The sequence below is a fragment of the Jaculus jaculus genome, chromosome 17 (assembly GCF_020740685.1).
Source record: "Jaculus jaculus isolate mJacJac1 chromosome 17, mJacJac1.mat.Y.cur, whole genome shotgun sequence".
In the NCBI taxonomy this organism is placed as follows: domain Eukaryota; kingdom Metazoa; phylum Chordata; class Mammalia; order Rodentia; family Dipodidae; genus Jaculus; species Jaculus jaculus.
In genome coordinates, this window is record NC_059118.1 from 32,807,751 (window position 1) to 32,823,046 (window position 15,296).

The window sequence follows — 15,296 nt, forward strand, 5'->3', positions numbered from 1 at the left end:
ATGTATCTTGAAGCTGTTAGGTTCAGAAACCAAAAGCTACAGTATTTGCTCTATGCAAAGATGCTTTCACACAGGCACACATTTCCTTCTCGTCCCTAAAAGGTCTAGTTTTAAAATCACTGTGTTACTTTGAAGCATGTATTTATATATGCATATAAAGTACCTAATACCATGGCTGTTGAAATAGTAGTATGCTATTATTGCAGATGGTTTTAAATTTAAAAGCAAGTAATCCTTATAGCACTAAATGCTGCCAGAAGAGTTTGATTTTGCATGTTAAAGATGGCCAGCTTAGTTAGATATGGCAGCATATGCCTATAATCCCAGCGCTTACCTAGGATGCAGAGGTAGGGGGATCACAAGCTAGCCTGAACTATGTGGTACAGACCCTCACATTTTAAAAGGAAAAAAACAAGGGCTTAGCAGTTAAGGCACTTGCTACAAAACCTAAGGACCCAGGTTTAACTCCCCGGAACCCACATAAGCCATATACACAAGGTGGCACATACATCTAGTGTTTATTTGCAGTGGCTGGAGGCCCTGGCATGCTCGTTCTCCCCCTCCCTCTCTTTCTTTCTCTCTCCCTCTTTCTCATAAATGAATTAATACAAATAAAATATTTTTTTCAAAAAGATTAACCTAGAGGAGCTGTTTTTTGGAGCATTTTTATGGTGCTGGGATTCAAAACCAGATCTTGTATATGATAGGCAAGTGTTCTACCAGTTCTCAGCACAAGAAGCTTTTTGTATTCTGTTTAATGATTTATACCCAGTAGACAAGTTCTTTAATGTCATTGTTCAGTAATGTATAGTTAGAAGGTTTTATTTTTGAAAGCTACTATTGATTTTGTTATCATGCTATAGTTATGTCAGTTATGACATTGGGGCATCTGGGTAAAGGCCTAAGACTTCCCTGTACTTTATAACTTCTGAATCTGTAATCACTTGAAAATTAGTTGAGTTTTTTTTTTTGGTTTTTTAAGGTAGGGTCTCACTCTGGTCCAGGCTGACCTGGAATTAACTCTGTAGTCTCAGGGTGGCCTTGAACTCACGGTGATCCTCCTACCTCGGCCTCCTGAGTGCTGGGATTAAAGGCGTGCGCCACCACGCCCGGCTAGTTGAGTTTTTTTTTTGTTATTGTTGTTTTTCTTGAGGTAAGGGCTGACCTGGCACTCTCTCTGTAGTCCCAAGCTGGCCCTGAACTCACAGTGATTCTCCTACCTCAGCCTCCCCAATGGTGGAATTAAAGGTGTGTGCCACCATACCTGGATTTGAAATTTTTTTATGTTCTTGTTGTGGCTGAAGCTCAAGAAATAAACTGAGTAAAAATTGCTTTTTGTGTTTCTATGTTTGTCAACATAGTTATAAAGACCCTCTAAATCTCACAGAATGTACCTTCTTAGAGTATTAGCATAGAATATGTTTCTTTCTCACCACATTTTCTGAGCTGCTTATATAATAGATATGTCCTAAAGCCTCCGAAGAGAGCTTGGCAATCAGTCTCATACAACCATGGAGAGAATAATCCAATCTTGGCATATACAGATACAAAAAAAAATCTTAAATCCTACATAAGGATATGGAATACTCTTGAGTTTGTAGGGAAACATTAGGGTTGCCCCTCCCCATGTAGTATTTAAAATTACAGTCGTCTTTGAGCAATCCTAAAACATTAAAACAGAGGTCAAGGCGCCCTGGTTGGAAATAGCATGTTTTATAATTGTGTGCTATTAAGTTCTACAAGGTAAAACTCTACCACATTGGAACAGGAATGACCAAAAGAAGACAAAAGTAAAGAAGAAAACAAGCAATCCGCAGTTTAATGAAATCTTTTATTTTGAGGTAATTTCTTGTTTTATTTAAATGTTAACATTGAATATTTAATACTGAATTCTAGTTGATTTTTTTTCTAACCATAGCCATAGTAATCATTTTTACCAATAAATGTAACAGTATTTCTGTTGAGAAAGTAATAGAACCATGATGTAAGGAACTTAAAAATGTTTAAAAGCAGAATTCTGATTGGTTTCCAGGTAGGGAAGGCTAGGGCTACACCCACCCCATGATCATCCTCATTGTCACACTCTCGGCCATATCCTCCCCCCTCTGTCGAGTCCCTCACTGACACATGGTGACCATGGGACTCTTTCACAGTGTGCTGTTTGAAAACTTCTAGAGAAGTGAGTAGGATCACTGAGCAGACCTTTAATCTAGTCCCAGTTAGCTTCTAATGAGCCACTAAATATGAGGCTGAAATTTCTTACTTTGTGAGATGGTAAGGCTTTAAGGGAAATAGAAACCCTCCCTAACTCAGATTTGATAGTGCCTAAAGTATACAAGGACCCTTTGGAAGTATAAAGGCCATGACTGGACCCTTAAGTTACACTAAGAAGTCTGATTCACTTTAGACACATGCTTATATGTCATCATGGAGAGCTGCCACTCCCTTGAAACAGTACCGAGTACAGTGCTTTTGGGTGTTTTTTGAGAAAGAGAGAAAATGGGCATGCCAGGGCCTCAGCCACTGAGAACGAACTCCAGATGCGTACTCCCTCTTGGTGCACATGTGTAGCATTGGCGCTTGCGTCACCATGAGTGCATGTGGGACCTGGAGGTTCTAACAGGCTCTCTTAGGCTTTACAGGCAAGCACCTTTACTGCTAAACCATCTCTCTCTCCAACCCTGCTGTTGGGGGAAGGCATTTGGTGAATCTTTTTTTATATGATTTAACAACTACTATAGAACAAAATTTAAAAAATCAAACTCTCTGAAAGATTGGTGATAATGGAAAATATTATAGTTGATACAAACATGTGAGAACAAGAACTGAAAAAAGTTAAACCTTGTGCTTTTTCTGGTTTTTTTTTTGTGTGTGTGTATATTTTCTATATTTTAAAGAGGGCATACCTAATTACTGTGCTTTAATAAAGTAGCATAGACTGGCCTGGGGAAATGGCTCAGCAGTTAAAAGTGCTTGCTTGTAAAGTCTGCTGGCCAGAGTTCAGTTCACTGGTACCAACAGAAAGCCAAATGCACAAAGCGGCCCATGCACCTGGAGTTTGCAGTAGCAAGAGGCCCTGCCTTGCCCATGTGCATGTTCATTCTCTCTCCCTCCTTCCCTCCCTCTCTCAAGCAAATAGCAGTAAAAAAAAAAAAAAAAAATGCCAGAGTGAAATAAGGGATTGTGGGGTTCAAGGCAAAGTAAAAAGAAAGTGTACCAATGTGAAACATTTCCTTTTCCTGGCTAAGGACTTGGTGCAGGTGCTTTTTACATTATTAACTGTGCTTCTGTCTATCCTGGAGAAGACAAAATCAATAGCTATTTAAAAGGCTACTGACCAAAGGCACTCATACTCCCAGTCAGTCTACATACCTCAAACCTCAGATGGGGTGGATTGAAATCTACAGTGCTTCATAAGGCCTTTTGACAAGCAGATAGGTATTTTTTTTAAATTTGGCTGTTTCTTTTTTACCTTCATTTTTAAATTTATTTTTTATTGACAACTTCCATAATTATAGACAATAACCTATGGTAATTTTCTCCCTCCCCCACCTTCTCCCTTGCAACTCCACTGTCCATCATATCCCTCCCCGCTCTCAATCAGTCTCTTATTTTGATGTCATCATTTCCTCCTATTATGAAGGTCTTGTGTAGGTAGTGTCAAAAAACACTGTGAGGTCATGGAGGTCATGGATATCCAGTGCATTTTGTGTCTGGAGGAACACGTTGTAAGGAGTCCTACCCTTCCTTTGTCTCTTACATTCTTTCTGACACCTCTTCCACAGTGAACCCTGAGCCTTGGAAGGTGTAATAGAGATGTTTCAGTGCTGAGCACTCCTCTGTCACTTCTTAGCACTGTGATGCCTTCTGAGTCATTCCAGGGTTTTTGTTGTTGTTGTTGTTGTTTTTGTTTTGTTTTTTAGTTAGGGTCTCACTCTAGCCCAGGTTGACCTAGAATTCACTGTGTAGTCTCAGGATGGCCTTGAACTGACAGTGATCTTCCTACCCTGACCTCCCGAGTGCTGGGATTAATGGCATGTGCCACCACGCCCAGCCAGGTAACTTTGAAAGTCATGGCCTGAACTGCTTGCTGTACTAAATTACCTGCTAGGACTTGAAACATGTATTCAGTGGGCCCTTCGTTGAGTTGTTAGGAAGATAGGTCGATATGGTTCAGCCGAGCCAGAGCAAGAAGCAGAAAGCATACACACACTCAACAGTAAGTATAGTAGATTCTACTTGAACAGAGGTCAGGAATGACTTGAAGAAATACTAGGTTTTCTAAAAGTGACAGGGAAGAGAATATTACACACTAGAATGATTTTAGGCACAGAGACAAAAACCAGAAAGGTTTAAAAAATGCTATATCCAAAGAAAATTGATGAAAGATTAGGATTTGTTTAAGAAAAGAACCAGAACTAGTGTTAGAAGGGTGAAATAAGCTAGATAACGAGTCCTCCAGCGCCTTTCTAGATGCTTTATTGTAGCTATTGAATGCCTTTGAGCCTGCATGTGATGAGAGGACCTGTGAGCCTGGTGCCTTAGAAAGAAAAACAAATATTTGAGAGACCTTATAGATTAAATGTTTTTGTTCATTTTCAAAAACACCTGAGGGGAAGTCTCTTCCAAGAAGGGATTCTGGCACTGGAGAGTAGGGGCAGAAGGGAAAGCTACTACAAAGGACAAAGTAGGATTAGTTATAGAAGAAAAGAGAGAAATAAAGCAGATGTTACTCACATGGTCTCAAAGCTGGAAAAGAAAGGAGAATGATTTAGTTTGGGGCATAATGAGCTCGAGGTGCTGGATGTGGTGGTGCACACCAGTAATCCTAGCACTTGGGCGGTACAAGCAGGAGGATCAGGGGTTCAAGGACAGCCTCAGCTTGAGTGAAACCAGCTTGGGATACCCAAGACCCTATCTTAAAACAAAAAGACTCCAACAGGTAGTTCATGATTGAAATACAAGATGGGTGATAGTTACAGATCAAGATACAAGATTTATTACAAAGAGTCAAGAAAGCCAAAGAGGGCTAGGGAGAAGGTTCTCTGGTTGAAAAAACACTTGCTTGAAAAGCCTGTTGGCATGGGTTCAATTTCCCAGCACCCACATAAAGCTGGGTGCAAAGTGGCACATGCATCTGTGATGCCAGTGTGCCCACAACAATGCGAGGCAGAGCTAGAATAATCTGAAGCTCGTGGGCCAGCTAGTCTGATGCTTCTTCATAGTCTGGCAGCAGTAAGGTCCATCTGAAAAAGGAAGTTAAGCACAGTCCCCTCAGGGTTGTTCTCTGACCTCCACGCATGTGCTGTAATATATGTGTTCATACATACAGTTTAACAAAATGGTAAGAAGAGAGCCAGGAAGGTAAAGGGATACAACGAAGAAGTGCTTTCCACTCAGCTTTGCCACTTACTAACCGTTCAACTTTGCACATGCCCATGGCTGTACTTTAGCTTCCTCGTTTTTTTAAAAATACTGTTTATGGGCTGGAGAGATGGCTTAGTGGTTAAAGTGCTTGCCTGCAAAGCCAAAGGACCCAGGTTCAATTCTCCAAGATCTACGTAGGCCAGATGCACAAGGTGGCACATGTGTCTGGAGTTTGTTTGCAGTGACTGAAGGCCCTGGCGTGCCCATTCTCTATCTCCCTCCCTCCCCCCATAAATAAAAATTTTAAAAATAGCCAGACGTGGCAGCCCACGTCTTTAATCCCAGCACTTGGAAGGCAGAGGTAGGAGGATTGCTGTGAGTTCGAGGCCACTCTGAGACTGTAGTGAATTCCAGGTCAGCCTGGGCTAGAGTGAGACCCTACCTCAAAAAACAAAAACAAACAAACAAAAAAAATTAAATACTGTTTATTTGCAGATAGAGAATGAGATTGAATATGGCATGCCCTGGCCTATAAGCCACTGCAAACAAACTCCAGATGCATGGACCACTTTATGCATCTGACTTTACGTGGGTACTGGGCACTAGAACCCAGGTCTTTAGGCTTTGCAGGCAAGCATCTTAACTGCTGAGCCATCTCTCTCCAGCTCAGCTTCCTCATTTTAAAGATAGGGATAATCTAGTCTTGCCTGCCTCAGAATAATGTTCTGGTGAACAAAGAAGATAATGGATATGGAAGCACTTTGTAAGCTCTGCAGCCCCAGATTGTTTTTAGAGCAAATTAAAATAAAAACCTTGGCCAGACATAGTGACACATGTCTTTAATCCCAGCACTTGGGCAATCTAAGGTAGAAGGATCACTGGGAGTTCCAGGTCAGCCTGGGCTAGAGTGAGACCCTACCTCAAAAAACAAAAACAAACAAACAAAAAAAATTAAATACTGTTTATTTGCAGATAGAGAATGAGATTGAATATGGCATGCCCTGGCCTATAAGCCACTGCAAACAAACTCCAGATGCATGGACCACTTTATGCATCTGACTTTACGTGGGTACTGGGCACTAGAACCCAGGTCTTTAGGCTTTGCAGGCAAGCATCTTAACTGCTGAGCCATCTCTCTCCAGCTCAGCTTCCTCATTTTAAAGATAGGGATAATCTAGTCTTGCCTGCCTCAGAATAATGTTCTGGTGAACAAAGAAGATAATGGATATGGAAGCACTTTGTAAGCTCTGCAGCCCCAGATTGTTTTTAGAGCAAATTAAAATAAAAACCTTGGCCAGACATAGTGACACATGTCTTTAATCCCAGCACTTGGGCAATCTAAGGTAGAAGGATCACTGGGAGTTCCAGGTCAGCCTGGGCTAGAGTAAGACACTCCCTCAAAATATGAATAAAAAAGAAAAGAAATACAAAAGCCCTTGGAAAAGACCCATCTACATGAGTTTTGAGGAACAATAGAGAGCCACAGGAAACTGCTGGATTGTTCACAGGTGAACCTTTTCTGGGAAAGGAGCTAGCTATCTTGTGTGCCCTCTATATCAGAGAGAGATCAGGGACAGTGAGAAGGGAGAGTTGTTCATCACATTTGGTGATGTAGAGAGAGATTTTTGGAAGCTGATCTGTGAGGAAGCCATATACAAGTAGTTACTGTCCTAAGTGAAGTACAGGCTGTGGGGTGAGTTACAGTTTTAAGACATTTCTCTGAGAAAAGAGAGAGATATGAGAACTACAGTTAAGGGAATTTTTGTAGACTAGAATGAGGTGATCAAACCAGTAAAGAAAGCTGTAAGTAGAATCGGTTGAACGCTTACAGTGTTCTTCTTAAGTTTGTGTAGGTGGGTAGGCTTTCAGGGACAGCCCTACAGGAGTCATCTCATCTGTTGAGAAGGGGAGAAACCGCCTCAAGTGGAGAGGCCTGTGTGGGGGCGGACATGTTCAGATGGGCAGCGAGTTGAGGAAGTCCTGCCCATGCCATGGCCTCGATGTTTTCTGTAACATTGTGAGAAGGAAATGTGAGTAATACCAGTGCAGCTTAAGAAAGGTAGGGAAGAAAAACTTGCTAAACTGTTTTTAGCAATTCCAGCCTCATTGAAATAGGATTTTGCTCTTTGAATCACTAGCAGTCACCTTGTGAGCCAGAGAACCTGAAGTTCCTACCTACATACTGAGTTGATAGAAATGCATGGAGGCAAGGGTGCAGTTGTCTGGCATCTTTGCTTACCTTCCTGCTGCTTCCATGGCACACTTCTCATACTTCAGAGTAAAATAGTCTTCAGCATTTTCTTCTTTGTATATTTGTATTGAATATTTTGACAACGGGTTTTTTAAATTCATGTAGGAAAGATATATTTTCTTAATTCACTAATATATTTTGTTGATAGGTAACCAGATCCAGTAGTTACACCAGAAAATCCCAGTTCCAGGTAGAAGAGGAAGACATTGAAAAGCTAGAGATTAGGTATGTGCTTTTGGGTTTTACAGAATTTTTTTTCCCCTGCACCAAAAGGAAATCCTGAAGTTAAATGAAAAGATAAAACAACATTAGAATTCTCTATAGCAAGTTGATTGATGAAACTTAGAAGAGCCAAAATATGACTTCTGGCAGAAATATCAAAGTATATTTATTTTGTGAACAAAAGCAAACTAATTTTCACCTATTTTATTAAACATTTAACTTTTTCCTAGTTTAATACCACCTCAAATATCTGGAACATAGCATAATAAATGGAAAACAATTATGCTTAAGCCAATTTAGAAATAATTTTTTTATTCTTCTTAACATATCTGCTGACTATCTGAAATCTCAGAGGTAAGGAGATAATTTGCACAGGTGCATGTGTTTGATTGAAGTTTGTGACATTTCTTAGGTCTTAAGTATCTATGTTGATTTGGAGAGGAAGCTTTGTAGATGCATGTCTAGGTGTGGTGCTAACAGTGTGCTCATCTACAGGGCAGGTGAATCATGTGTTTGCAATGGTAGGTAATGCATTTCTCTAAATCACCAGTCTTTACATATTATCATCAAAAGAAAAACTGTAATCTTGTGTTGTTTTGTTTCCTCAAATTCAATAAAGTAACCATATTGTCCTTATTGCCATAGGTTAAAATAAAACCTAGACTTTCAAACTAAGGAACTTTAGTTCCTCCTCTTAGACTATTTAGAATTGGTACTTTTAAACAAAAGCTAGTATAGTGTTTTGCTTACCTAGTCTGGATGAGGATTATGACACTGCTAACATCTCTTACTTTTAAGCATGTAAAATTAATGCTATAATACAGATTAAAGTAATTTGAAGCTTTAAGCCCAGCTTGCTAAAAAACACTAATCCAGTTGTCATTTTTCAGGATTGACTTATGGAATAACGGAAACTTGGTCCAAGATGTTTTCCTTGGTGAGATTAAGGTTCCTGTGAATGTGTTAAGAAATGATTCTTCTCATCAAGCCTGGTAAGTGAACTGAGTTTAATTGTCTTTAATAAAATGTATATGCAGAGCTGGGGAGGTGGCTCAGTGGTTAAATAAAGGTATTTGCTTACAAAGCTTGTCAGGTTGGGTTCAGTTCCCCAGTACCCACATGAAGCCAGATACACAAAGTGGCACATGCATCTGTAGTTCATTTGCAGTGGCAAGAAACCCTTTACACACATTCTTTCCCTCCCTCCATCCATCCTTCCCTCTCCCTTACTCACTCACTCTCTCTCTCACACACACACAAATAAATAAAAACATTTTTTCAAAAATGTATGCAGCTGGTTTTAGGGTACACATCTTTAATCTCAGCACTTGGGAGGCAAAGGTAGGAGGATTGCCATGAGTTTCAAGCTACCCTGAGACTATATAGTGAATTCCAGGTCAGCCTGAGCTACAGCTAGACCCTACCTCAAAAAAAAAAGAAAAGAAAAGAAAAGTAAATGCAAATATATGCTCACTTTGAATGTACATAAAAATATTTTAACCAGGGATAGTGGTTCATGCCTTTAATCCCAGCATTTGGGAAGCAGAGGTAAGAAGACTTCTGTGAGTTCAAAGCCAGCTTGAGACTACATAGTGGATTCCAGGTCAGCCTAGGCTAGAGCAAAACCCTACTTCAAAAAGCAAAAGAAGGGCTGAAGAGATGGCTTAGTGGTTAAGCACTTGCCTGTGAAGTCTAAGGATCCTGGTTCAAGGTTCGATTCCCCAGGACCCACATAAACCAGATGTACAAGGTGGCGCATGTGTCTGGAGTTCATTTGCAGTGGCTGGAGGCCCTGTTGTGCCCATTCTCATTCTCTCTCTCTCTCTCTCCCCCTTCCTCCCTCCTTCCCTTCTCCCTCTTTCTCTGTTGCTCTCAAATAAATAAGTAAATAAAAATAAAACAAAAAATAAAGAAAAAGAAACAAAACAACAACATAAAAAACTAAGCATTTTGAGCCGGGCGTGGTGGCGCACACCTTTAATCCCAGCACTCGGGAGGCAGAGGTAGGAGGATCATCATAAGTTCGAGGCCTGAGACTACATAGTGAATTCCAGGTCAGCCTGGGCTAGAGCAAGACTCTACCTTGAAAAACAAAACAAAAAGAAAGAAAGAAAAGAAAAGGTTCAGGGCTGGTGTGATAGCTTAGTGGTTAAGGTGCTTGCTGGCAAAAACCTAACAACCTGAATTCAGTTCCCCAGTACCCATGTAAAGCCACATGCACAAAGGAGTACATGCATCTGGAGTTTGTTTGCAGTAGCTAGATGCCCCGGCTCTCTTTCCTCCCTCCCTCCCTCCCTACCCTTCTGCCTCTCTCTGTCTGCTTGCAAATAAATAAAAATATTTTTTAAAAAAGCAAAAGTTTATTGGGGTCACTCAATTGTTTAGAGAAGTTAATCTTATTTTCTTTCACTACACACTATTGAAAATGCATTAAGCACAGTGACTGATGCTATCTACTTATACAAGATATGTGTAATAGGAGGGGAAAAATGATGATGACTTCATAGAGGAGTGACTAATTGGAAAGAAGAAGAGATTCAGTAGAGGAGGGAAAGAGAGGATTCTGGGAGGGGATTATAATCATGGTACATTGTCTGTATTTATGGATGTTGTCAATAAAAAAAAAAAAAACTTTTTTAAAGAAAAAGGAAGGGTCTGGAGAGATGCTGAGCAGGTACAGATACTTGTTTGTAAAGCCTGAGAGGCCTGATGGCCCAGGTTTGATTTGCCAGTACCCATGGAAAGCATAAAGTGACATGTGTCTGGAGTTTATGTGCCAGTGGCAAGAGGCTCTGGAGTGCCCTTTATTTCTCTATCTCTTTCTTTTGAAAAAAAAAAAAAAAATCTTTTTGTTAATTTATTTGCGAAAGAGAGAGAATGGGCATACCAGGGCCTCCAGCCACTGTAAATGAACTCCAAACACATGTGCCATCTTACACATCTGGCTTGTGAGAGTCCTGGGGAATCAACCCTGGGTCCTTTGGCCTCTCAGGCAAACGCCTTAACTGCTAAGCCATCTTTTCCAGCCCTCGTTCTCTCTTTTTCTCTGTAAGGCAAGTATAAGAGAAAAGCAAAAGAGAATACCAGACTTTGATCTCTACAGACTGTTTATTTAGAGAAACAGTGAGAGGCAGCAACCTTCCTGTGGGATGGAGGCTTCTTCAGCCAGGATTGTCTAAGGGAGTATACCCAGATGGTCCCTGGTCCTTCAAGGCCATGTAGGCTAAGGGGAGTACATCAGTCATGAAAGGTGTCAAACTTAATGAGACTGAATGTCTCTTTGTCTTCTTTCATGCCTGCAAGCTTTAGGAATAGTTATTAACTCTTTAGTTCCCTTTATTTTTCAGGGAAGGCTATTAACCCTTCAGTTCAGACTCTGGAAAGATAAAAGAAACTGGTGAGAACTGGGGGTGAGTGGGACATTTTGGGAACGACTACATGGGCCAGAAAAGGGGTAGTGAACTCTTACACTGCTTCCTGTTGGGGGGGGTCAGTAAATCTCTTGGGGTGTCCCACACAGTCCTGTGGAAATTGGATGTTCAGGGGTTGATATTCAGTGACCATGAAGAATTCATTGACTTGCTATGAAGTGAAGGCATATATTCTGTCCAGGAGGAATTTAGTGAGGCATCTGAGAATGCAAGGACCAAAAGAGAGGGTAAACATTGTCATAATCAGGGGAATAAAGTACACATCAGAGACAGGATAGGTTTAACTTGAAGGGAGTAGAGCTGTGAGATTTCTTAACTTATAGCAATAGATATCTTAGTTGGTCACAGAGAGATGTCAGGTCACATGTAGAGAAATAATATTATGGCTATTAAAAAGGCTAATACAGTCCAAAATATTATTAGCTCTGAATTGGTAACATTTGCCTCTCCACAGTCATTGTAGTTCATCATTGAAGTCTTAGTCATACAGATGTAGCTTTGGGGAGTTTCAGCTTTTAGTTTCCCATTTGCCAAACTTTATTTTGCACTTTGTGTATATAGTAGGCTATTATCCCTCGCCAATTTTATGAACAGGCAAGGAGGCAGCTCTTCAGGAGAGTGATAGTTATCAGAGCCATCAGGAAAGAAACATGTAAGTCATGTCAAATCTATTAGCCATTATGATCTGGTTAACATTTATGTATGAATTTTCTTGTATGTGACATGACATTTGCAGGTGACAGCCTGAAAAAAATGGTCAATAAGTGGAGGGATATCTGTAGCTGTGTTGTAGAGTTAAGAAACATAAAGCCAGACATAGTGGCACACGCCTTTAATCCCAGCACTCGGGAGGTAGAGGTAGGAGGATCACCGTGAGTTCGAGGCCAGCCTGAGACTTCAGACTGAATTCTCAGCCAGGACCACAGTGAGACCCTACCTCAAAAAAAAAAAAAAAAAAAAAAAAAAAAGAATAATAAGAAGCATAAGATAATTTTAGTACTGGCCAGAAGCTAATTAATAGAGATTTGTAACTGTGTTATGGAGTTAAGAAGAAACACAAGATAACTTTAGTACTGACCAGAAGCTGTAATATAAACTGCAGCCTTGAAATAGTACAAAAGACTATGTAGTATGGGACATAATTAGCATAAAATTTTATTATACTACATACATAACTTTGGGCCAGAGGTCTTTAATTTTTTATCATAATATGACATATGACATTCACAAATTTATTACCTTATTACAGAGAATTGTTTGAACTATGTAAACAATTAAGAGAAATACAGAGAAACAGCTTTTTAGAAGGTAGGCACATCTTATTCTTTATATGTAATAGTTGTGAGTACAGGCAGAACATGTCAAGTAAGGAGCATAAAGTTTTGGCATTTGTATTTGGTAACATTTTTTATTAGATACCTGTGTGGGTACCAATTACCCCACAGAACAGCAGCATTTAAGATCATTTTTCTAGAGTAGGGAACATGTCTTAAGTATCAATATATCATTAAACAATGAACTTAAGATACAAGAAATGACACAGTTACTTAAGTGAAAACCTGACTGAGACTGAGTGTACATAGCTTAAGAATAAAGCCAAACCTGGTCATTGTTGAGCTAAATTTGTCTGATTTTAACATATATTAGAGACATTATGATAAAAATAAAGTGATTTCTTCATCAACTATGTTTAATCATTGAACCATTTTTAAGCTTAATATAAGGCAATATTTATGAATGGTAGAATATATGAAGCCTAGACAAACTATATTAACATTGTTTGTATATTGTAGGCTTTTCTAGGATAGGAGGGATTTCCTTAGTTTTCCTAAGAACCAAGTTACAATGCCTAAATCACTTTTTATAAGACTTAGACAATAATCTCAGTGAAAATCACCCAGCAAAACAGCATGAGCAAGACAGGAACCATCTTTAGGTTACAGTGTTTTTTTTCTATATGTAATAATCTTATTAAATAGTAGAAGGTTGGCAAATAGAGGAGCATGGTTGAGAACTTTAAAGCCAGTTTTTAAAGTTACCACTTAAATACTATAGCATCCTGCTACCAGCCAGGGCCATCCTTTGTTAAGCTCTAGTTTAATAGTCATCTTATATATCTCAAGGAGACTATAATCTGATCAGGTACTTTAAGACTTAATCAACTTTGCCTTTAGCCTTCTGTTTAAGCTTTTTATTTTTTATTTTTAAATATTTTATTTATTTATTTGAGAGCAACAGACACAGAGAGAAAGACAGATAAAGGGAGAGAGAGGGAATGGGCGCGCCAGGGCTTCCAGCCTCTGCAAACGAACTCCAGATGCATGCGCCCCCTTTTGCATCTGGCTAACGTGGGACCTGGGGAACCGAGCCTCGAACTGGGGTTCTTAGGTTTCACAGGCAAGCGCTTAACCGCTAAGCCATCTCTCCAGCCCTGTTTAAGCTTTTTAAATGACCATTTAAGTTTTGGGTTTTTGTAAACTTCTGTTTTTGTCCCTATGGTTAATTATAAGTAGACTGGGTTCTGATTGTCTTCCCGTTTCCCTGGGTCAAGAGTCCCCCTAGGCTCCCTCTTTTTTTATATTTAGGTCAATTATATTAATTTTATATTTTTATTTTTATGTTACATTTAGATAAGGCTTAAATAAACAAATAAAAACTCATTAAAAACGAATGCTGATTCTGTTAAACATTCGGGTTTTTTTTTCGGTAGTCAGAGTTTAACAGTGGGAAATATAGGTATAGCTCAATTTAATGTTGATTTGAAACATGACAATATAAATAATTTTACCAACTTATTACAAAGAGTAAAGTCTGAACTATATGAACAATTAAGGTAAGAAAAAATATGAAGAATGAAAACTTTTTTGGTTTTTCAAGGTAGTGTTTCACTCTAGCTCAGGCTGACCTGCAATTCACTATGTAGTCTCAGGGTGTCTCGAACTCAAGGTGATCCTCCTGTCTCTGCCTCCCAAGTGCTGGGATTAAAGACGTGCACCACCACGCCCAGCAAGAATGAAAACTTTTAAGTTACCATTTTACTACAGAGGACCCAAACCTTTCCATATTATTTTCATATCTTTTTAACAACATACCTTATAACAGTCTTTTACCTAATAGTCTTTTTGATCCAAAAATACATCTCTTTATAGAAGCAATACATCTCTTTATAGAAGCAATATTAGAATTTGGCATAGAAAATATGTCTATGATTATAGTAAATCCAAATAAGAATATTGTCAAATACATAGATGTTCATTATTTTAAATATATTATAAACCTGGTTTTAATAATTTAACATTATTTTAAAACATATGAGCATCAGAGCATTTAATGACCATAAGTATTAGAACAATTAATAACCATAAATTTAGTTATACATAAGGACAGACTACATGAAACATAGGATACATGACATGACATCATTGGCCAACATTAGACATGACAACATGAAACATGGAGAGACATCCTTTTACAGTTTTAGCTATGTTTTAAGTTGGTGAGGATTTAATATTAACAGGGCAACAGCTAGTGGTTTGCGGGGCTCCTTCCCGCTCAGGGAGTGCCGAGGGAAGGACCAGGCCTGCTGGTTCCTCCCTAGGGGTTGAGGGGATGATGAGCATCGGACAACTCAGAAACCTCTCCTGGCCACCGGAGAAAAACCACACTGAGTTGGGAGTCTTTTCCATGCAGAAACAACTCGCTCTGAGCAGTTGCCTATATCATGTTGGGGATGAAGGCGGGGATTTTAGGATGGGGGCAGAGGTAAGGGCCAATAGTAAACTGTAACTATTGAAATGGTAATTACAATTACCACACGGAAGTAGCAGGCCAGAAGCCATTAGGCATCTTGCTGAGTCCTAGCTGGCCAGAGACAGGTCGCCAAACTTTAGCTAGGCCCAGGAAGTTCCACTAGGCCTCACGCCTGGGCCTTTTAGGGCCCAACAGTGGTTTGAATTTAAAGTTGACTTTTTTTTTTTTGTTTTTTCTTTTTAGCAAGGAGAGAAAAATTAGATGTCCATATGTAG

General features: G+C 39.5%; 1 protein-coding gene across 1 annotated transcript in view; it reads left to right on the top strand.

Annotated features, from left to right (window-relative positions):
- Rasa2 (RAS p21 protein activator 2) overlaps window positions 1–15,296 on the top strand; it is a 158,197-nt gene that overhangs the window by 82,870 nt on the left and 60,031 nt on the right. Inside the window, exons 7-9 of the mRNA XM_045136517.1 lie at window positions 1,769–1,841; window positions 7,767–7,843; window positions 8,731–8,832. Coding sequence (XP_044992452.1) covers window positions 1,769–1,841; window positions 7,767–7,843; window positions 8,731–8,832 — 252 coding nt within the window. The remainder of the gene's footprint in view (window positions 1–1,768; window positions 1,842–7,766; window positions 7,844–8,730; window positions 8,833–15,296) is intronic.